The sequence below is a fragment of the Pleurodeles waltl genome, chromosome 4_1, assembly GCF_031143425.1.
Source record: "Pleurodeles waltl isolate 20211129_DDA chromosome 4_1, aPleWal1.hap1.20221129, whole genome shotgun sequence".
In the NCBI taxonomy this organism is placed as follows: Eukaryota; Metazoa; Chordata; class Amphibia; order Caudata; family Salamandridae; genus Pleurodeles; species Pleurodeles waltl.
In genome coordinates, this window is record NC_090442.1 from 389,790,210 (window position 1) to 389,814,990 (window position 24,781).

The window sequence follows — 24,781 nt, forward strand, 5'->3', positions numbered from 1 at the left end:
AACTCGCACCCCCACCACGCACAGTATTTTCTTCAATATTTTAACTTTTATGGTTTCATTGATAATTTAATTTTATTGACCTTTTAAAAGTTGTCATGGGTGCTGTAATGTCTGGGGTAATCAGCACTGCATGGCAAGTGCGCGAGTTATAGTAACCTGAGGCCCCTAGTTATAGTTACTTGAAATAACGAATACTGCTGAATTTCTCTGGTTTTGTGCGAGTAAATTCAGAACCTAACTATAACGTCCCTGTAAACTTTCTTTTTTTAGTGAATTTCTATGTTTTTTTAATATAAAGTAATTTGTATTACTTTACCTTAATCCAACCACTGTCGTGCATGGACTGCGGCCAGTCCCTGCGGCCAACTCCTCAAACACCCAACACCATGTTGCGCACAGCCATTGACCAAGCGCATGGGGCATTGCCTCTCTGGGTATGAGAATAGGTGTGAGAGGGCATCTCTGGGTGTGAGAGTGGCTGTGAGAGTGTCTGTTTGGGTGTGAGAATGTCTATGTGGGTGTGAGAGTGAATGATTGAATTCCAACAGAAGAAAAATGCATTTATCCTCCATGAAGTACTTCAAATCATTTTCAATATGGAATCACAGAGTAAATACACTTCACCAAGCCCAGGAGTTAGGATAATTTGTCCTTTCCAGAAGTGGAGCTTCAACTGGTTTGTTTATATTTGTAAGTGCTTCCTGTTGAGGTTTTATTTCTGTGAAATGAGCATCATGGCCAGAACAGAAGCTCGCCTGCTAGTTTATCCAACAGGAGTCCACAGTTTGCACAAAATATCTACCCAACTAGAGCACTTTCTACTGGTTAGTTATTAAGTGCTACCTAGTTGGGTAAATGTCCAGTATTGGAGGGTGGGGGCCGGGGATGCGTGGACTTCCTTAACTGGCCAATTTCGGCCCCAGGGACCACATACTGTGGGCCCCAGCCTTCAATAAATGGAGGAGGGGGCCACATACACACCCTCCCCTGGGCCGATTTCTGCCCCGGGGACTCCATCCCCAGAGCCCGACCTTCTATAAAAAATTTATTGGGGGGGGGAGGGGCACCATGCATCCCCCTCCCCGGCTGATTTTGACCAGGGGACCCCATCCCTCAGGGTCTAGCCATCTGTCCTGGGTGCCCAGGAGGGCACCCAGTGTGCAACGGGACCGCGGGGGGAGCCTAAAGGCTTCCGCAGTCCCAGCCGGCTCCCCATCTTCTGTGGGAGCTGGCAATGCTCTCCCTGACAGGGAGCTGTCAAATATGCAGCTCCCTGTCTGTGACAGCAATTGTTTCCTCTGTTTCCCTGCCCGCATGTCTTCAAGCAGGGAAAAAGAGGAAACCTCTGCTCCCAGCAAGCTACTGCCAAGTAGAGTAAACAGTTATGTCCCGGTGTGGGCACCCAAGGACATAGGACGAGCCAGCCCTGAGGGAGTGGCGGTCCCCAGGGTCGTCACTGGCTCCATTAGGGGGGACCCCTCCAACATTTAAGTTAGCCATGGGGAGGTGGGGGTCCCTGGGGCCGGGGCCTGCAATGGACCCCCTTCACTATCTTTTTTAAACCCAGGGGAGGTGGCGGTCCATGGGCATGGCCTCCCCTTAATGTGAAATTAATTGCCCCAGGGACTTGGCAGGCCCCGGGGCTGCAGAGGGACCACATGGGCCCCCCACTTTAATTTAATCTTTTGCCCCAGGGAGGTGGCAGGCCCCGGGGCTGCAGGGGGAAGCATGCGGGCCCCATGCATATAACTGACTATAAACCCTGGTGAAGTGGCGATCCCCCGGGGCTGGGAGGGGGGCAAGTGAGCCCCCTACATAGAACTGAATATAAGCCTGGGTGGTGTCGGTCCCCAGGGCTGTGGGGGGTGAGGGGTGCCCGGACCCAACGCATATAACTGAATATAAGCCCAGGAAGGTGGTGGTCCCTGCGAGGGGAGTGGTGGGGGGCACATATAATTGAATATAAACCTGGGCAGGTGGCAGTACCACATTAAGATCCCAATATAACAGGATAATGGCCTTCAAGGTGTTGGCTAGAATTCCCCACTGCTGGAGTTTTGCCCATAGCCTGGCAGGTGGTACACAGTCAAACACTGCCTTAAAATCAACAAAACTCATATAAAGAGGGTTCCTGTGGCTTTAGCTTTGCTAAGGGTCAAACCCACTGCCAAAAGATTGGTTAACGTACCCTGGCTTCTTGTAAATCCGGTTTGATTAAATGGGAGCCTGCTAGTATCTAAAATCAATGCTTCCAGATTATTCAGTGTTAGTGTAGTAAAATATTTAAGATCTGCATCCATAAGAGCGATTAGGCAACATTTGCTTGGTGAAGATGCAGCCCCTCTCTTAAAGATGGGATGAATGATCGACCCTTTCCAGCTTCCGGGAATAACGTATTTTTCTAAAACAGATGTGAACATCGATGCCAGAAAGGTTGCCCATCTCGGGGTTTAGTGTTTAAAGAGTGCTTGTGGTATACCGTTGGGGCCTGGCGCACAGTCAGACAGATTTTTTGATAATCTTTGATATCTCCACGGAGTTACACTCTAAGTGTGCCAACTAGTGAATTACCCAACTGTCCCTCTGGGGCCTTTCCAGGCCAGTTGCTATGGGCTGCCCATGAGCCTTTTTTGATGTTGTTAATAAGTTTCCAGAATTTTTTTTTGAGTCATTTGACGTTGAGGCATGCAGCAACTGAGCCCACAAAACTTCCTTTTAGATTTTTTTAAGCACTCATATTTCTCTTTTTAACAATCTCCTCTCACTGCGGAGACTCTTTAATATCCTTAATACGTTCTTATCCTTTGGAGTCCGCCATAATTGCTTGAGCAGTCTGGCTACATTGCTCTTCTTGAACGTATGGGTCATGGCATGACTGTTCCTTTTCCATACCCATGGAGTGCTCCCCTATTTGCGCCACTGGAAGGCTGTATATTTTTCAATTCCCTCACTAATCTCCCAAGCTGATATAAAGTCAGGACATTCTGTGACCATATTCTCAAGAATGACCACAGCTTCTGCTGCCTGATCCTTGACTGTACTTGAATTCCACTTTAAGGCTTTCAGATTTTCAGTGGCAATGTTTACTTGAAAAGCAGTTACCACTCTGCTTACTCGGGGGAGTTCGTATCATGATTACCTGTGGATGGTGATCACTCTCCTGGCGGTGGAATATTTTAAAGTTCTGCACATGATTATATAGTGGCAAGTTCATCAGTGTGCAGTCTATGTAACTGACCGATGTGCTCGATGCCCTGGTCCATGCTGGAGCGGTGTCTCTCGGCTTCCGGTCATTCAAGGCCAGCAGGCCAACTAGCACACATGCTCTGACTAGCTTTTCTCTAGTCTTATCATCTCAATTGTATTCTGGCATCTACTGCACTAGGGAGGCCCCATAACATTTGCATCCTCCTCATTTGGATGGTGAAAGAGGTTAAGATTAAAATCATCTGAAACCAGCCAGTATAATGGGTGGGGTGCATTCTTGAGAAGAGACATATACAGTGCAAGCTTGTCTGTGGTGACCGTCCTCTTAGGGTTAACGTACACTTTTACAAGGACCAGGGGTTCATGCATATGCATAGACCATCCATCCATACGCAAAGCCAAAAAACAGGGCTCATCCATGTGAAGTTCTGTGATCTCTGCCGATAGATCAGTGTTAATAAAGAACGACAAGCCACCTCTTGCTCTTCAAAAGGACCTGCTTTTTTCAGACGACTTCCTTAATCCTACATATCCGATAAGAGGGCTATTGAGGCCTGAATCACTATTATATCAAAAGAGCCTGGATATTCTATGACTGCAGGATCTTCAATATCCGTCTTTAAGCCCTCTATGTTCCAGGAGCAGATGGATAGGCTGTCCCAATCAGGACTGCCGGCTGGGCTGCTATTTAGTCCTTACAGACTGTTGCCTGGGCTAGAGCGGAGGGTAACCAACTTCATCAATTTTGAGATTCATGCTGTATTGTAATTCTTCGCTGCTCAAGGTGTCCCTCTTCTCTACTTAGTTGAATTGTGATGTTTGACTGTCCTGAGGAGACTGTGTTATGGCCCATATTAGTGCATCTTCCAATCCCCCTCTTAATACAGACACAGTAGCATCCAAATTCTTATCCATATGTTGTAGCTCTAAAAATGGAGGAGGAGATCTATCTCCCTGGTAGGCTATCACTTCTATGCACCCCAAGCTTTCAGCATTTTCTTTCCTCTCTAAAATCTGGGCAGGAAGCTCTGTGGTGGAGAAGGTAAGAAAAGTGGGATCTGAATGCTGCCTCCTTCTTGCTGATAGAAATCTAATAGCATGGATATCCTCTGAAACTACATAATCTAAGCTGGGAAGTGCCTGGAACTTGTTGAATCTCCGCTCACAAAACCATCTACAAAAGAAGAGAAAGAGTGCTATAGATGATTTATGAGCAGCTAGAAGTACTGCATAACCTCCGCCATGGAAGCACTTCTGGGAAAACAAGTCACACCTTTCAAGACCATAGCATCTCATACTAATGCTAGGAGGAAACTGATGTGCATTGTACAGCAAACAAAACACAATTTTTAGTGATGCATAGATGAAAAGATTGCATCCCTCCAACATCAATCCCTTAATTATTATCTGATCCAAGGCCAATTCACCACCTGATTAAGGTTGCCCCTAGCCTACACACAAGGAGGTTAAGTTTTTATTATTGGATACTGTTGGAAAATGGACCTCTCTGAAGGGTCACCCCAAATGTTTTGCCTTCTTCCACCTCATTTTTTTAAACTCATTTTTAGTGGCTTTAGAACTCTGGGCACTTTGCCACTGCTACCGATTGCTAAAGTGCATGTGCTCCATCTCTAAAATATGATAACATTGGCTCACACCCAATTGGCATAATTAATGTACCTGTAAGTCCCTAGTAGACTACACTACATGTGCCAGGGCCTGTACATTAAATGCTACTAGTGAGCCCGCAGCACTGATTGTGCCACCCACATAAGTAGCCCCTTAACCATGTCTCATGTCGGCCATTGAAAGGCCTGTGCGTGCAGTTTCAGTGACACTTCGACTTACCATTTAAAACTACTTGTCAAGCCTTAAACACCCCTTTTATTACATATATGTCATACCTAGGCCAGGCCCTAGGTAGCCCATAGGCCAGAGTGCTATGTAAGTAAAAGGCAGGACAGGTACCTGTAAGTTTTACATGTACTGGTTGTGAAAAACACCCAAGGTCGTTTTTCTCTTTTGTGAATCATGCTCCTCTCATAGGTCAGCATTAGAAATTCCCTTATATACTTTTAAGTGGTAATGTCTGATCTGAAAGGGGTGGCATTGTCATGCTTGATATGGTTGGAATGGTAGTGAGTAATCCTGCTTGCTGGTGAAGTTGGATTTAACATTACTATTTTGGAAATGCAACTTTTAGAAAGTAGGCAGCTCTCTGCACTTACTGCTCTTTGTGCCTTACAGCCTGCCTCCAATCCACGTCTGGTCTGTGATGGTTGACAGCTCCCCTTGTGCATTCCATCAAGACAGCCATAAATACAGGACACCCCGAGATTAATACTACAAAAAGCTTTGGTAGGTGGGCATTTTTTTTTACCTAACCAGCACTGTCCATATACTATTTCATTGATATTTATTTTCCCACCATTATTGTGCAATCCTCATGGGAGATGCAGTTTTCATTTCCACTCCTACCTAGTAGTTCAGATTTAATAAACACAGGACACTCAGCTGCATCTGCATACTGATGGGTCTTCCTGGGCAGGAAGGGCAGAGGGGCTCTCACTAACACTTCAAAGGCTAGTGGCCTGACCTCACACAAATGACTGATAACCCCCTCCAGATCTCCTGGCAGACAGGACTGGGTTGAAAGAGAAACTAGTGCACTTCAAAACCACTCTTTGAAGCCTCCTCCACTTCAAAGGCGCATTTGGGTGTGTATATATATATATATATACTGGGTCTGTGAGCCCTTAAAATCAGATACTTCTGGTCCTACAACTGGACTATGTCAGAAGGACTGCTGTGCTGCCCAAATGACTCTTTTGGACTGCTTTCCTGGAAGTACTGCTCTCCTGCTTGTGGCACTGCTGCTCCCTGTCTCTGCTGGAAGGACTTTGCCTTCCCCTGCAACTAGGAGAAAATCCAGTGTGCCCGAAAAAAGACATAACGTCTGCAAAAACAAATGCATCGCCTGTGCAATCGACGCAGCATCTGTTTCATCATCGCAGCATGTTTTTTCCCCCACCCACTGTCCCTGGGCGTCAAAATATCCCTGCACCGCAGTAAGGAGCCAAGGCTGCGCACTCAGAAATCAACGCATCACCTCCGCCGTGACGGAAAAATCGATGCATAGCTTTACTTTCCAAAGCATCACCTCCTCTGCAACCCTCTGCGTCATTGTTTTAGATGCATCCCAGGTACTTTGTGCTAAACAAAAATGCATCCATTGATTCCTTTGGATTAACACTTACCTGAACCTCTAAAAAGTGATCTTTTGAATTGACAAGAATCCAATATGCACATTTTGGTCTTATTTTTTTCAGATAAGTATTATCTATTTTTTCAAACTGGTGTGGATTACTTTTTGTGGTGTTTTTACTGTGCTACTGTATGAGTTATTGCACAAATAATTTACACATTGCCTTCTAAGTTAAGCCTGCCTGCTCTGTGCCAAGCTATTGGAGGGTGAGCACAGGATCATTTAGGTTGTGTTGTGACTTGCCCTGACTAGGATTGTGGTCCCTAATTGGACAGGGTGTATACCACTGCCAACTAGAGACCAAATTTCTAACAGATACATTAATACAGAAACAGCAGGATGCATAAAACATATTCAAGTAAATGGGGTAGGTGAGCTAAGAAATACAATTTGTTTCTGTTTAGGCAGCAGGAAGTGTCAGCTAGTTGCCCACATCAACACAATGAGGCGGTAATGAAGGGAATCAAATACACAACTTATAGCTACAGCACACACAAACTGGATCACTGAAAATGTGATGTTGAGTGCATGCGCCAAAGGCACTGCCCTGAACCCTGACACTAGACATAGGATTATGCTCTCCCTCTAGCATAAAGTAAACATATTGTGAATGATGTGACAATGCAAGCAGACATCAGGCTAGTAAATTTGGAGCAATACAGGAATTCAGAAATAAGACCCTTAATTGTGGAGATGGGGAGAACCTAAATCAATTAGAGAGTTCCATCAGGAACTATGTGGGGGGGGGGTGGTAGAGCAGAATCTATAAGAGGAATTGTTTGGTAAGCCTAAGCAACATAAACTAAAGGAAACACAAAGGAAGAACACTGATGTCTTGATAAAAATCTGGACATCCTAAGCACCATTAAGAAACTAAAAAGTGCAACTTTTAAAACAAAATGTGCTATGTGCTTGCTAGACACACCAGACTCATTTTACTCCTTTAAACATGTTCACAAAACATACTGGCAACAGAACTTAGCTTACCACTGCCACCTACAGTTCATATTGACCATTTGGGGCTCTTAGGGGGAGGCGAGGAGGAAACAGCACCAAGGCAATCATGGGAATAACTAATAAAGTCAAGTACACATGGGAAAAAGCAAAAGTAAGGACCGTAGATGCTGAAAATAGTTTGAAGTGGACAATGAGAGCATCTAGCAGGGCACATCACAAGCAACATGATTTGAGAAGGCATCTATAGTAGGTGTCCTAGCAAGCTGTTCAATGGCAAAATGTAAAACAAGGGGATTGATATCACAGATTATTTACATAAATAATGATGCATGGATGATCTGCTTTCATTAATGCAGTTCCTGTTGCTATAGAGGCCATCGCACAACTAATCTAGACAATGCTTTTACCTCAGTGTGAAAATAAATGGGAAAGACTATAACTTATTTAAGTACATCAAAGATGTGTCACTCTTACAGCCCTGCATTTATCGCTGTCCATCATAAGACAAATGTTTAAAGATCACAATAAAGTGTCTGGCTTTAATGTCAGCAGGTTTAAATCATAGGGCCTAAATTGAACAAACCTATTGTCCATGCAAAAACATTCAAAAATGCATCTGTTCAATCACATAAAGAAAGGGTTTAGGTATTTCATCATCAACGTCCGCCCTTTGGCCTCCTCCATCATTAGGGCAATGTATCTATGTCTAAGTATCCATGTCATCACAAATGACCCATGTAGGAAATTCCCTGGTTTTCAAAATATGCCAGGCCAACTGCGATGCATAATTCCACAGTTAGTTAGAACCCTTTTTGAGTGTGGGATAACATGAAACAGGAAATGGCAATTGTCCTCTCTCCTGTTCACCTCAATATGTTTTCATCTAGAGTTCAAGCCAGTTTTAGAAGGAAATGGGGATGGGGTGGGGAAGGGTGATGGCAGCATAGAATAGTACTAAGGCATAGGTTTCAAAACAGGAATAATAAATCACTTAAATACATTAAAATGTATTTCACTATTGCCAACTTGGAAATTGGGCATCAAGTCTACTGATAAAAAAGAGGTACATGCAGCTCACTCAATTTGAAAGACTGTTACAAAAGAAAATAATCTCAACCAATCTGGTCTGAGATTGATAAATAGCTCAACTGGTTCAAAGAAACTAACTGCTACAAATGTAACTGCATTAGAACTAATACTAAAAATTGTTTTTCGTTCTCATTACACGTCTACCGAATTAAACAAATTCAACACTAAGCACTCAGGTCAATGCTGGGGATAAATTTAGAGGGGAGGGAATTACACTGTATGTTATTTTGGTTTAGACTCATACAACTTCTCGGGTAAATTCTAGGCCATATGCAAACAGGCTTTGAGACTATGTTGCCACAGAGAATGGAAGTGGTTTTACTGGATAGAACTGTGGAACGTAAGTTACTATAGCACTTATGGACAAAATTTATGACACAAATGATTTTGGTAAAGAAACAATTGTTGCATGTCTTGAACAAGACAAATGTCCAACAATGGACATTTAGCAGCATTGGGAAAGTCCAAGATGTTGTGTGATTTTTTTGGTCCTGCTTATGTGAAATTAATTTGGCGGATTCATCGTCCACACCACTAGGAGCTGTGCAAATGATCCTTCAAGACTTTGAAGACATATAAAGAAGGCAATAAGCAGAAAGACTCATTATTGAAGAGGGAGACTTGTCCCAGGCAGGACTGAAGAATCCTGACTCTTTCGGACAAACTCAGACACAATGGGCTCAATTCACAACTTCTTTTTCACACCTATGAATTGCTTAGACGCACAAAAATTGTAATTTTCGATTGTAAAGTCAAATAATTAAGATTGGTGGAATTTTTATGATCAAGGTCAGCATTTGTGCTTAGATCAATAAAAAGGTGTTTCAGAGTAAGACATTTCACAGATACCGGTTAACATTCACAAACTAATACAGTTTTGGAAATTCACATACCTCCAGCAAGTAGTTTCCAAAACTGGAAACAAATTTACTCATCTGTAAGGCAGAGGAAACTGCCTTTCCCACAAACAGACCAAGTCTTTCATTATGTGAAAAATATCTTATTATTTTAAGTTGGCCACAAAGCATTGTATGTATTGTAGGTAATGAATTATGGATACTCTCAACCATTGGTAATTCTTGCTCTTAATAATGGCAACTTTAGCATTATGTAATTGCTATGGCTTAGCACGAAAACAAGAAAGGATTGATTAACAGTTGATGAATTGCCTTTCCCGGGATGGAAAGAAAAGGGCCAGACTTCTATTCAATGGGAGTATAGCAGAAATGATTTTTTTCTCTCAAAATGGTTTCCTGAAGGAGAAAGTAAAAAACAAAAAAAGTGATTTGCGCAAATAATTCTTTTTGATTTATCCATCAAGAAGAAAATATCCACGAGAAAGTGTATAAAAGTGCATTACACCTGAAAACCTATGTCTTACATTTCAATGAGAACGCTGTGCATTTTTTAGAGCCACATAAGAATCAGAAATCTACTTTTTACGTATAACTAAATGGAGTAGTCTGTCAGGTTTACATGCCAGGACATTTAAGTCTGGACCTATGTGATGTAAGTGGCTGAAATATTAGGAAAGGGCATTTTATGAGCTCATTCATACAGCAAGTTAATGAACTAATGCCACAATCATGGAAGAATGTAAATCGTTACACGTTCATTATTGTATAATACTTATGGACAAACTAATCCATTACCTTCTGCAATATCTTCTGTGTGATCTTCTGTCTTGCTATCCAAGTCCTCTTTCGATTTCTCATTGTCCTCTATTAAACCTTTTGTCTCTTCTTTGGCTGAAGTAGCATTCATAGAATTAGAACTCTGAAAAAAGATGACAGAATTAGAAAGAAAAAAATGGGAAATAAATTGGTCCAAATGTGCTCAGAATAGTGCTCATCGCTGTTTAAAACCATCCTATGATGTATATTTACTGTCAAACCCAAAGAGTTGTGCCTGCAAAAGATGGCCATATTGGCCAAATGGGTTTTCCTACTAGAAGAAAAACCATTTCAAGATACCCACTGTTGGTCCACATGCACTGTAATGCCCAGTTGGTCATTTTTGTTTTTTTACACTTTACAGTTTCACATGCTATTTTAGAACATTAAAGTGAAAATAAAAAACAAGGTGTAGCAGCAAATGAGGAGAAGACCGGTAGAACTTTTCACTAGCTTAAAAAAAAAATGGGGTGCACTCGAAAAGTGGGTGGGGGTCCTTGTGTTAAAAAATTAAAAAAAATAAAAACGGACAGGGAGAGGGAGGAAAGAAGACATGAACGCCTGCAGCCTACTAAATGAAAAAAAGCCCTCTTAAGCCACCAGTAGAAGGGTACAACTCATCCAATAAAAAGGCTGTGAGACAGAAATGCTACTTCGATGGGACAAAACAAAACTAGGGCAGAAAGCCACTAAATGTGCAGGGAATTGAGATAGACAAGAAGGCCATCGAATCATGAGCAAGGGAGACATAAAGCTCACTCCAACTCTATTCTAAATGCAATAGATCTGTCTGCCAACATACTTCTAAAGATGTCTGTAGGCAAAACCTAAATAAGGACCTGAAGACTTGACATCTTCCTTTCTCTTTTGGAACTTTGTACAGAAAAATCAAATTCTACACTGGTTGGGAGCGCTCAAGCTCTTGCAGGTCAGTGGAAAAAGCTGGCACCTTTGTACTGCATCTTGCCTGCTGAGCATACCCGAGCTAATTTGTTTTCAGGGTCAAAGGATCTCCCTCACCAGTGAAGTAGGGCTGTCTCTGCTCCAATTTCTGCACCTTACAATCAGGTGAACTGAAATATCCCTGATGGTGGAGTGGAACAGCCAGGTGAGGGACCATGAATGAAAAAGCAATGGGCAGCTTCCCGGACTCTCCTTCCTTGTTATCCTATGAAGCTACACAGAACTCTGTGAGGAGATGGTCAGGAGTACAACATTGTGAGTTGCCTGGTGTGAAAATGCAGAGTGCTTCTAGAGATGCAGGGGGTTATTTCGAGTTTGGCAGACATAGGAAGTTGGTGTATGTCCAGTCTATCATATTTAGAATGCAAATAGGGTGGATGGGACATCAGCCAATTTTTAACAGATTTCTTTTCACTGCCAAACTTTAAATCATCTCCAAGGTCATATCAATGAGTACCCTGGTTCCATCCTAAACACTCTTCAGGGTCATTGGACTACACTGTGTTCACAAACAAGCATGTGCAAATTTCACACTAACTTGTTAGCCAACAATTCTTCACTTTGCTATGCAACTGATGTATTAATCAGTTGCATCACAAAATGTATATTCCTAAAATGTATATTTGTAGGAGGTTGCATAACCTCCTGCCTTATTAATACTAATGTGTCAAGGGGCGTTTTCTCACCATTACACATGGCTTTACACTCAGGTATGAAGGCTTGAGAAGAACAACAGACATTGCTTAGATGCCAACTTTATTTTTCAATACATCCTAATCCTTAAAAGGGCAGGTGCTGCTATAAAATTCATGCTGACACCCAGGGAAGACATTGCGGGGGAATGAAGCAGTCTACGAATCATTGTATGGTCCCACCAAGGCCACCAGTCATGATTCTCAAAGAGGAAGCTGTCCCAAAGGGACAGATTCACCTTTATGAATATAATACTATTCTAACTCAAGAATCAATAACCCATGCATGGCCAAGCAAGATGGCTGGAGGGATGCGATTCTAAGAAGCTCCTCGCAGTGCCTGTCTAATCCCGCATTATCCTGCCATGTCTGCTCCATCTAGCATGCCTCACGGGAGTGGCGTGGAGCACTGAGCCTGTTATTATTCCTGTGGCTCGAGAACGCTAAAGTTGGGCTCCTGAGGCAGGGGAGGTCGTGCTGACTGAGTCAGTTGGAGGCAGGCCTGATCCTTGCAGCTTTCTCTGGGTGCTGTAGCCGATTTCCCCAAGTCTCCGCCTGCTCAGCTGCAGAGACCTGCTCACTGGAGGGAGCTTTGCCTGATGAGGAGACTGTCCACTTAGTGGGGTGCGCACCTGATGCTGCGAAAGCTGCCACCTGACCCGTGATGGTCCCTGGAGATGCTCTGTGCCCAGTACACAGAGAGGTCATGATCCTGGGGGCTACAAGCGGCGCATGATCAAGCTTAAAAGGGTCCCGCCTCTTGATGTTCTCTGCACCTGTGGAGAACAATGCTTTGGGACCAGCTGCATGGTGATGATTGTCTCTCTCCCCACACTGCTTCTCCCTCTTTAAAAGCCAGACTACTGAGGCAGCGTTTGGGAAGCAAACTTTATTTTGGGCCTTCAGCTACCTCATAATCGTATAAGGGGCCTAAATATTGGCTGTGGAACTTGAAGGGCACCCGTGGACTGCTGCAGTTAATCCTCCACATATGTGTGTGAGTGGGGGACCTCAGGATTACACGGGGTGGCCTCATGACCGTGTTGGTGCTTGTGTGGTGAGGCCATGACTGCAATGGAAGGTGGTATTGTGCAGCCTGCAGCTGAACACGGGAAGGCCTAGCTGCTTGGTGGACTTCTGGAATTATGGCCTCTTTCGTTCTGGAGACAGGAGTGTCAGTGTGATGCCATCTGTGTCCTTCTGTTATGTGGGAGGAACAGACATAGCTGTCCGGACCCCAGCGTCTAACGTGAGGACTGCGGTGACACAAGTGAGGACCCTATTGCCCACAGAGAGTGCAGAGTGTAGGCGGAATGCCCAAGAGTAGTCAGCTTACTTCGAGAAGAGGGGTGCCGGCTGGCTCTCCCAGACAGTACACCAATGGGGAGAAACAAACAGACTGCGCCCTCTCAGGGGACCACTATGGAGCCATATACCACGGCAACCCCTCTCCTTCAGCGCCAAACACGACAGGGAGGGCAGAGGGAGGACCACGGCATGGTCACACCTGTGGAAGAGCCTTCCCGCGTGGACTTGTGGGGATTTTTCATCTGTTCTTGTTCTACAAGCTATAGAGGACATTTCTTCCTTTAGAGGCACAAGGTTCAGATAGCCTGTTTACAGGAAACACACTTGATGGATGGAGAGTCCCAGAAATTGGGTAAGAACTGGCAAGGTCAACTTTTCTCTGCATCATATTGTCCTACGCGAGGGGCGTAGCCATTTCGGTGGCACCAGGTGTCCCCTTTAAACACACTTACAGTGAACAGATGTGGAGGTGTGTTACCTCCTTCTCCAAGGTATACTGATGGGGAACCATTCACAATCCTGAATAAATACGCACAAAACAATGATGAGCAATCTTTCTATGATAATATGCTGGATTTGCTGAAGACGGATGTGGGATCTCCTATTACATGGGAGGGAGATTTCAACTGTGTTATGGATGGGGAGAGGGATCGTCACCTCCGAGACAGGGGGCTAAACCAATGATGGTGTGGTCTCTCACCATGGTCATCCATAATCTGGGACTCTGGGATGGTTGGATGGAATGGCACCGAAAGGAAGAATGTACACTTGGGTTCACAGGTGGTTGGAGGCAGACCTTAAGACCATGAAGGGCGCTTGGCAGATGTACAAAAACTGGAAACACTTGATGCTGAAGCTCACAGGAATCATCTCCGGTTCCATAGAGATTTGGGCAGGAGCTGGGAGGCGCTTGATCAATTGACACTTAGGAACTTTCATCAGAGGTTACATAGGGAGAGAGATAAATCAGGTCGGCTGTTGGCATGGATACTCCAAAGGGAGGTGGAGTCGCCTCCCATATTGCATCGCAGGAATACTGCTGGAGCACTGGTCCCAACCATGCAGGACTTTCTGGCCATGCTGGTGGAGCATTTATGCACTGTTTATCAAGCCAGTCTAGTGGACCCTGATGGGGCATTAAATTCTTTATTCAAAGAGTGGAGCTCCCTCAACTGGCACCTGAATATATGGAAGGGAACTGGAAGAAAATATATCTTTGAAGGAGATGGGCATCGCTATAAAGGCCCCGAACAAACCCAAGGCTCCAGGGAGAGACGGATATGCCATAGAGTTTTATCAAAAATACTCTTCGGGAGAAGCTATTGGAAGTTCTTCTTGAGGCTCAGGAGAGGGGTACATTGCCAGAAACTGAGTCAGGGTATTATCTGCTTTATGCTCAAAACAGGGGTGACCCAACAAATCCCTCCTCGGTATAGGCCACTCACAATGCTAAATTCTGACATCAAGATCTTATGAAAAATCCTGGCCACTAGGCTGGGTGGGGTCATTCGTGCTCTAGTCCATGAGGATTAATGCAGCTTTATGCCAGCGCGGAGCACGACCTTTAACTTCTGACGTTTCGCACATGTCCTACATGAGACAATGGGAGTGGTGCAAGAGATGGAGCTGGTATCTTTGGACCTGGAAAATGCTTCTAATAAGGTTGAATTGAGATATCTTATGGCCATGCTACAGGGTATGGGCCCAAATTTTGTGCTTGGGTGCGGCTTCTGTACACCAACCCCTCTGCCTATGTTCGAGTAAGTGGTGATTTATCTGAGACCTGGGTGGTAGGTGGGGGGTGGCATGCAAGGGTGCCCCTGTCACCGTCAAGCCCTTGAGGAATTTACATAGAGGACTCCACCCATGTCATCTCCCTGTATCCCGACAATGTGTTGGTGTATCTCAGATCGCCAGGCGAGTTGGTTTCCTTGCTGTTGCAACTGCTGACGGAATTTGGGAGCGTTTCAGGACTCAAAGTGAATGCCCACAAATCACATCTATTTCATTTGGGGTACCTTTGTGGTTGGTCGTTAGACATGCTGCCGGAAGTAGGCCTCTGTTGGGAGCTGGAGGGGTTCAGAAACTTAGGTAACTGGGTCACTCACACCAAAGTGGCTCATAGGCACCTCAATGTGGATAGGGTGGTACCTGGCCTTGAATGCTCAGTTCTGTTCTGAAATAGGTTTGCCCCATTCAGTGATGAGCAGAGCTACGTTGCTAAAATGGTATCCCTCCCTTGTTGGCTGTACCTGGCCAGAATTTGTTGTTCCCATTGACTCCACAACTGGGTTAGACTGCAGAGTCTGCTAGTTTCCTTGATCTGGGCTGGGCGCCGCAACAGAGTGGCATTGACCACGCTTTGAAAGTATTTGGAGGACGGGGATTGGCTATCCCGGATATTAGGTAGTACTACTATGCAGCCCATCTGCAGCATGCTGCAAGGTGGCTGACTAAGATTGACACATGGGAGAAGCGGCTGTTCTGAAGCCTGCTTGGAACTGACACATTGGCTCAACTTTTAATGAGGGGGGACACTCGGAGCAACTGGTCCCGTATTTGGTTAGTACTATTGTGGCAGGGAATTGCAATTATGGGATCTCGCCACGTTCCGGGTTATTGAGGATAATATGCCAATGGAGCAAGAGAGAGCGGGGGCTGTATGGGGGCGGGTGACGTGTCTCCTGGGGAGCCTATTACCCCATTTAGGATGCTCAGGTGGTATTTGGGTTAGGCTTGGGTCATTTTCTACATTATACCAAACTAGAAAGTGTTGAAAGGAAGGTGTGGCATGGCTTCCAGGCCACTCCATGGGTGTCAGGGATCCTGAAGGTACTGATCTAGTGGAGAGAAGAGCAGCACATGATTCAACTGTTTTACAGAGTGCACAGGGGGTATGATGCAAAGATCTTGTACGGCACGTCCTGCCTGGGAGCAGGAGCTGGAGGGCCCGATATCTGACAATGACTAGGCTCGAGCATTGGAGCTAGTGCATACTGTCTCCTACAATAATGTTTTAAGTTGTTACATTTCACTTTTCTGCACTGCAATTATGTGACACCTTATAGACTGAACAGGATGGATCCCTCTCGGAGTGCCAGAGGTAAGCACTGCGGTGAGGAGGATGCCACCTTCCTACATTTGGCATGGCTATATGATGGGGTGCAGCAGTTTTGGAGGGAAGTAGTACCCAGGACTGTGGAGGTCATTGGATTGGAGGCTGCTCTGACCCTGATGGCTTGTCTGTTGGGAGTGGTGGCTAGGCCTAGAGGGTGGAAGATCCCATGTAGACTTGCGAAGCTTGCCTTTTTATTGGCTAAACGCAGGCTGACCATAAGATGGTTAGGCTCCAGGAGCCTACTGTTTGATCATTGGCTTAGGGATCTCCTGGAGTGGGGAGCAGCGGAGGAACAAGATATGCGCTTGGCATGCAATGATGATGGGGCAGCGGCACAGACATTGGCATGGGGACAATTGCTTGATCAATTTAATGATGATTCGACTTCCGAAGTCAGCAGTGATGCTGAGGACTGACCCATTTGACCACTCTTTTTGGTTAAGGTTAATGTGACAATCAACTGTGTTAATTTACGGCTCACTGCACATTGATTGGGTAATTAGGTTTGGTAAATGTATTATAACCAGACATATGCAGTGCAATTATTTTATATGATGCCTGTCCAGACATGTGTAGTGTGTTACTCGTCTATGAACCCTTGGGCCTCTCTCGAGAGGAAGAATTGTCTTGGTGATCTCTTAACTCGTGCACTGTAATCTTTGTATTTGTAATTATATGAAAAAGCAATAACATTATTTAAAAAAAGAATCAATAACAGATCTTGGGTTTGTGACGACAATATGATCAATATCTAGCAATACATTGCATCCATGAGGGAAGCACCTCTTGTACACTACACCCCTTCCTAATTGTGGTTCGGAATCAGTTAACAAAGCGCTTTTGTGAGTTGTAAAATGGATAATGTATGTTGCGCAAAAGTGTTTTGCTGGTGCAAACCCTATGATTTTGTGAAGTGCAGGCTTTACCGTCATAAAATACTATTGTACATCTGGCCTTTCCTCTTTAAATACCTAAAGAAGAGATGACATTTGCAAACAAATACCATCCAAATCAAGGAAATATGACCCCCATTACAGCTTGGAAATATCAATGCGGTATTCCCGCTCCCAGAAAGAACAATACTATGAATATCTGCAATCTGAAAGGCAAACATAACATGTTGTTCTAACATAGGCCAGAGCATCCACTGAGAAATGGGGAATTACTTCCAAAACTGGTGGTTCTGCGACTGATTACTGTAGTAATTCCTCATCTTAGAATGGTTTCTCATCAAAAGATTTAACCAAGTTTTACCTGGTGAAATGTCTGTGGGAGGTGGGAAATAACTGATGTGTGGTATTACTGTGTGTTAATCGCAACAGACTGAGTTAAATTACCTCCATGCTCCACACATTTGTAATCCAAAATCCCTGGCAGTAATGGTGTTGTGGTGATCTGGTGGTCCACTACAACACTACAAGTGAGGAATAAACAGAAGCACACTGCGTAACAAATTCCTTGTGGCACTTTAGTAACAGCATATCAAAGAAAACCTTTTGGTAGTTGAATTGAAGGTTGAAATCTTGCACCCTTTAGCAGGGCTGCTCCTTTGAGCTGTGTGTGACCTCTTGCTATACTTACTTATCCTTCTATTGTTCCTCTAGTTTCACAAAAGTCAGTGTCGCTAGTGTTTTAGTTCTTACGGTGTCATATCACAATAGTTTTAAAGTAATGCATTTTATTGTATAATGTGATACATCACACTGAACACCACACTGGTAAACTGAGCCACAGAAACTTTCACAGTAAGGCTTATTTAATTATTTGTGCGGTTTTATATAGCACGAGCAAGGTCCATGGGTGTTAGAGGGCTTTACAATTAGTACAGTAAATAGGTACGACACATACACACAAATATTTATGAAACAATTATACATTTCCTCCATCCATGACTGCTTCGTTCATTGGCCACGTGTCAGCCACTAGTTTTGTAATATGTCCCTAGGGCATAGTAGCGATTTGCAATGGTAACATAAATATAGCAACCATCTTACATATGTAGCATTACCCATGCTTCGGATATATGAGAACATAATATGCCCTACCTTGCATTAGTTGTGCGAGGTATAGTTTGCATTACTTTTGTGCAACCTAAATATTGCAGATCTAAGCATAAATTACAAATGTTTGTTTTTTTGTTTTTAATTCCTAACCACAAATCTACTTTATGCTTTAAGTTAATATATATATACGTATACAGCCCAGTTCCCACTGAAGAATGGCAATCAGCAGAACAGCTTTTGAATATATTAACGACCCTAAATATTGAATTCAACACTTCCTAAATTTTAAAAACAGCTTAGTACATACATAGTAATATGCCTTTGCCAAAACGTTTATATAGGAAGCATGGTCCACCCTGTAAAAATGAGGATTCAAGAACATTACTATAAGATCAAGAAATCAGATCAAAACTGTCTGAAAACTACAAACAATTACAAGAACATTGTGGAACGTTTTGAAATCTTTGCTGTAGATCACATTGACAAAATAGGGCAAGAGGTGGCAGAGAACTAGTACAAAGGAAAAGAGAAATTTGAAGCATACGAAGAGTCTAATTTAGACTTTAGACTTTGGGGGACAAGGTACTCCACCAAAAAATTTGGAATGTTGGAATGTGTAGAACAATACAGAAGGATTTTAACATTTCTATAATTACCTAAGGAGTGCAAAAATAAACATTTTGTGATAAATACCTCCCTTCTGTTTGCCACAGTGCAGCTAGAAAAACAGAGCAGAATTAAGAAAAGCAAGGTTCTGTTTTCTTTGTTAAAAAGATGCTTTCAATATGGCCGATGACCTGACCAGCCTTTCTCCCCCAGCTGCTGGCTCTGGCAGAAAACATTGTGACATCAGAACTCAAATGCAGTAAGTTATTACAGTTGCACAGCTACATTATTTCTTTATAGTAGACGAGTGGGTGAGTCACAAGTTGCCTATTGTAAAGAAAGTAGAGACAGGTTTTTATACATGGATTGTAGAATCCCATGCATTTCAAACACTTACCACTTGGAAATCCTTTGTTCTACCTTCCTGGGCTTGAGCTTCTCAAGCAACAGGAGGGCATAAACCTGTCTGGGAGGTGGCAGCAACTTGGGCTGCCTGGAAACCCTCAGAAGACTGTAATGGCAATACTGATTCCAACATGTTTGATAGCAAACATGCCTATATTCGGAGTTACCATTATGTGACTGGACATAGGTATTACCTATGTCCAGTACACGTGCAAAATGGTTTCCCCGCACTCACGAACTCCAGAAAAATGGGTCTGGAGTTTGTGGGGGCACCTCTGCTAGTGCACGAGTGCCTTCACACACAGGTACTTTGCACCCTGCCCTCTGGGCTAGAAGGCCTGCTATAGGGGTGACTTATAAGTGACCTGGTGTCGTGAAAAGTGACAGTGAAAGGGTGCTTGCACCTTTTCACGCAGGCTGCAATGCTGCCTATGGGTGGCAAAATATATGCTGCATCCCGTAGGGATCCCCTGGAACCCCAATGCCCTGGGTACCATATACTAGGAGCCTGCATGGGGGCACCAGTTCCAGCAACTAAGTTTAAAGGAGAGAGCATAATCACTGGGGTCCTGGTTAGCAGGATCCCAGTGAACACAGTCAAACACACTGACAAACAGGCCAAAAGTGGGGGTAACCAAGCTAGAAAGAGGCTACTTTCCTACATTGTGAAAACATTCCATTGAATCAGGAGAATCTGACTGGTTTATTTCTCCTTTGCCGATGGCTATAGCTGCAAAGTTGTTCTGGAATTCCGAATTCCGTATTGAATCTGGCAGCCATGTACATCTTTGTTTAGTTCGACAACAAGTTTGCACATCAGTAACATGGACAACGCCATTTCATTTACTCAATGTATCACTGAGCAAGGTTTGTGCACGCAGCTTATTGCTGTGGTGTGCAGTTTTCAAGGTTCCCGCCCTGAAGCAGCCATTGGCTTCCGCAACATGCCTTTTTGTGGGTAGTGCATTTTGACAACGTACATTTGAGTTCATGACTGTGAATGGCAACAAGAAAGCTATTTATAAAGTATTTTTAGATAATAGTCTTTGTGTTTAAAGTGTAACAACGTGTCTTTCCTCTGCATGAAGAGGAGCCCCCTGCCACTGCATTTCTCCACTATTACTTGGCCAATTTGTTTGCACACTCCAGACAGGCTGAGGTTTTAATGTAACACGAGCAAACACTTGCATCCGCACAAAGTAATAGTAACTTTAGGGAAAGAAATACATAACAAGCATTGGCAAAGCCAACAGGTTTCACTTATGCAAAATCTGTTGGCTTTGTATATATTTGTTTACGTGGCAACAGGATGAAAAAAACGCTATGACGTGGCCAGCATTGACTGCGGCATAGTGCTTTTTTTTCATTTAAGCCATGGTGCAGAGAAGCTCAAATGTTGTGTAAAATGTAAAAAAAAAAAAATAAAAAAAATGACAAAGCTTGTTCTCCTTAGTGCCCATTGCTCTATGTGGTGGCCTTCCTGGCCTCCCCTCCCATGCACCATTCTCTTCCTGCTGATCACTCCAGCCCCACTCATCGCCCCGTAGCTCCCCTCCCTCCTGCTCCAACTTAATGGTGCCAGAGGCAAAGATGCTCACTTGATGCACTGCTGACGCACCTAATGTGTCCCAAAGGAAAGCTGGCTTTGATCACCCATGACCAGCATAAGGACTCCTAGTTCCCACCCCATCCTTTTCCACCCTGATGATACCTCGTTCAACCTACTTTGCCCTGAACCCTGGGTACATCTCCCAGCACTGGTGCCACCCTCACTGAAGGGGTATTTTCTTGGATCAACTGCCACTTACCCTGCTCTCCCACCCCCTGAACTCTCCATGAATGCTCCCAACCCCATTTCACCTAAAAGAATTACCCTACAGCCCTTACCACCCCAAATCCCACTCCTCCCCTTCCATATCCTGCCTCCTCCTTGTTCCCTCACCAGACATGTTGCTGAAGTTTGGAACCTACTGTATGATCTCACAAAAGACTTGCTCTTCCTCACAGAAAAACCTGGCTGGCCCAAACGTCAGCCCGCAACATCACCATGGCAATACCACCAAGATACAAGATCTTAAGACAGGGCAAACAGACCTGGAGGAGGAATTTCCATAATTTTGAAAGAGCACATACAGTGGGCCACCCCCGTCGCAAACACTAACAACATCATGACCTTCATCTGCACAGCACCAACTACACCCTGAACGTTACTCTCAACTACTGACCTCTCGGACTGCACACCAATTGGACCTGGACTGACCACACCCTTGTCCACTTCAATGTGCCCACCCAACACTGCAATGGAACTGCACATGTAAGATCCACTTGACAAGACTGTGACAAGAGCCCAGAAGAACCTGGTGCTCTGAACTTTAAAACACACTCCAGCAACCCCAGAACAACCTTGCTCAATCCCTCTTGATCACCTTCTTTCCGCACTCAAAACTACCAACAATTCCCGAACCAGGCCACAAAGAGGTTGGTGTACAGAAGGACTTAGAGCCACCAAATGCCACTGCAAGCAGCACAATCGCAGAGACAGAGTCATGCCGACACAGCAAAGAGTACACACAGGTTTCCCCTCAGACAATCCAATCAACAAATCAAAGCCACCAAAAGAGCAGCTCTCCCCAATCCGCACTGAAAATAGCACCATGATCACCAAGGAAACTTTCACCTTCGTGAAGGACCTCTCCTCTCTTGCAGCTAGTACTACCTGCGTTGCCCTGTCATAAGACCACTGCACCCAGACTCCTCTCATGCTACAGTGGCATGACACAATGCAAGGGTGTGTTTTTCCCAAGTAATCCATTTACCTCTACAGAACCGTCTAAAGGAACAGAGTGGCCTTTTTCGCATTGTTGGCCTTTTCTAGGAATGCTCTTGAATACGGAGGTGTGACCACTTTCTCCAAACAACACAAAGGTAGACCTTTCCTGAATAATCTGTTTACCCCACTGGAACTGGCGGACTAATTGAGCGGCACGGTATACATTATAGTCTCTGTCTTGTAGTATTCTTGCACGTTGCTTACTAAAGGTGTCAAGATTCCACGATTTCTAGGGAAGTTTAGTCAGACAGCTTTTGTTCTGCTGAGACCAGAAGACTCACTACAGGTTGAATAAGTTGTTTTCAAAACATGCTATGGCTCACCAGGAGATACCATAAATGAAAAAACAGGATCTCCGCTTGTGCTTGTTTGATATAAAATCCTATTCAACCTTGGGATCTGTTCAGTTCTTGCTCTAGGTTGTTGTACATATAATTGTTCACTGTCTGAGCACTGAGTCATCTGCACTAATTTAGATATATAATGAAATGTATGTTGTCCTTATATTACAGATGTGAAAACAGTCATCATACAAATTATTGTGTCCTGCACCCTTTTTCAGTAACATTGGTTATGATACAAGTTACTAATTAAGTTGGCACACTTTCAAAGCACAAGCAGAAATGTAAGTGAATGAGTCCCACAGGACATTTTTTTGGCTTATTACTTTAGGCCATGGGAGATAACTTCCATGGTGAGAGGGGCACTTTTATTTTTTTGAGAAGAAAAACTGACTTCAGGATTTTGTTTTTAAAAATTAAAAAAAATGATGGACCACTCCGTTATGTCGATGGAGTAGTGTGTCAAATGTAAAAAAGCACTGACAGGAACAGTCATTTTGGCGGCCCCTATGTTTTTGAATTGACTGTCAGCTTGACGGTTATTTCTAAATTTGGTGGGTGGAGTAGTCTCAGCATGGCACTCCAAGGCGCTCCAGCAGAGTCAGACAGCCCAAATATGAGACACATGACTTCATAAAACTCTCAGAGCTGGGTAGAGGGCACTCTGGCTTCCGGAAATTCATGGAGGCATGAAGCTGACTCAGATTCAGGCTCTGAGGATTGTGGCCTGGAAAGACTACGCTCCTTTTCCCTCGTCTTGTTGGGCGACTGATGAGGTGAAGTCAAAGGACACTTGTTCTTCTTCTTCTTTTTGTGCCTCGACTTACCGGACCGTCCTGAGGACTTTGAGTGGGACGATGATGAATGGGTGCTCTGCGACCATTCTCTGGACTTTCCTCTTGACCGAGATCGAGAGCGACACGGAGCCGTGCGCAGGGCCACAATGAGCTTTAGGGACCGCTCCCTCAAAGCTTTCGGATTCATGGTCTGGCACTGGGACCACGACTTCGGGTCGTGGTCGCGCTCCAGACATCACAAGCACATGAGGTGCAGATTTATCATGGACATCGTTCAATGACAGGATCTGCAGGGCTCGAACCCGGTCTTCTGTGATGACATCTCGATGCACCAGGAGTGTCAATTCTCAAAAATCCTCTACAAAAAGCCGAAAAAGACCAGTCAAATAGTGACTGAGGGGTAGCTCTTCTCATCTTGCCTGGCTGGGGCGAAAAGAAAAGACGCAGCGAGCCAGGGTGGCGCCTATGTAGGTCCCGTGATGTCATATATGGCAAGCACGACACTGACGGCATGCAGAGGTATTACTCAAGAAAAATCTCCGGATCTAGACTAACGACTGGGGGAAACTGTAAGGTAAGGAATGTGCAACTAGAAGTCTCTGTCAGACACACACATTCTCATCACATTTCTGTGACGGAAATACATGGAATCTGCAAAGAGTCACAGGTTTCCAACTACCCTGAGTTTCCGAAAAGAACGGTTCTCCACTCCTATGGGTAGCTAAAGAGAAAACACCATAAAAGGTCCTAAATCGCTATGTTGATTGGGAAGCAATAGGGGTAGGTGCTGTATTTGGGGTTATGTTGTGGTGCTACCCATGTACCTACAAAATACAGCTATCTTTGAAAACTAGACCACCAGGGGAGTCCGGAGTGGTGTGCCTTGCAGGGATCCCATGAGGTTTTCTTACACACAATGCTCTGCAAACCTCGAACTCTGACTGAAATCACATATTTTCCTTCCATTTCTGTGATGGAAACTTCCGGAATCCATAGGAATCCACAAACTTCCTACCACTCTGCATTACCCCACCTGTGCCAACAAAAATGCTGCTTGTGTGGCTGAACACAGTGCCCGTGGCAGAAACGGATCAAACCAAGGTCTGTGGGAGCCCTCGCCAGGGGACTCTGAAAGACCTTAGTTTTATCTGTTTCTGTCATGGGCACTAGGCCTAGCCACACAAGTGAGGTACCATTTTTTCTCAGGAGACTTGGAGGAATTCCAGGTGGATGGAAGTTTGTGGCTCCCTGCAGATTCCAGAACTTTCTATCACAGAAATGTGAGGAAAATGGTTTGTGTTTTTAGTCAAGATTTGCAAGGGATTCAGGGTAAAATAAGCCACGTAACTCACTCCACCCTGGATACCCATGGTGTCTGGTTTTCAAATATGTACAAGTTTGCTAAATTTCCCTTGGTGCTGGCTGAGCTAGGATCCAAAATCTACAGCTACCCACCTTAGAAAAAAGGGAGAGTTTTCAGTGGAAAAATGTGATACGCCCATGTTGTGTTTTTGGCTGCTTCCTGTC

At 44.3% G+C, this 24,781-nt stretch overlaps 1 protein-coding gene across 2 annotated transcripts in view; it reads right to left on the reverse strand.

Moving 5' to 3' along the window:
- The window catches only part of DNAI7 (dynein axonemal intermediate chain 7), a 342,681-nt gene that overhangs the window by 143,958 nt on the left and 173,942 nt on the right, over positions 1-24,781 (reverse strand). For both annotated transcript variants that reach the window (XM_069228584.1, XM_069228583.1), the window contains one exon: positions 10,171-10,294. In XM_069228584.1, coding sequence (XP_069084685.1) covers positions 10,171-10,294 — 124 coding nt within the window. The remainder of the gene's footprint in view (positions 1-10,170; positions 10,295-24,781) is intronic.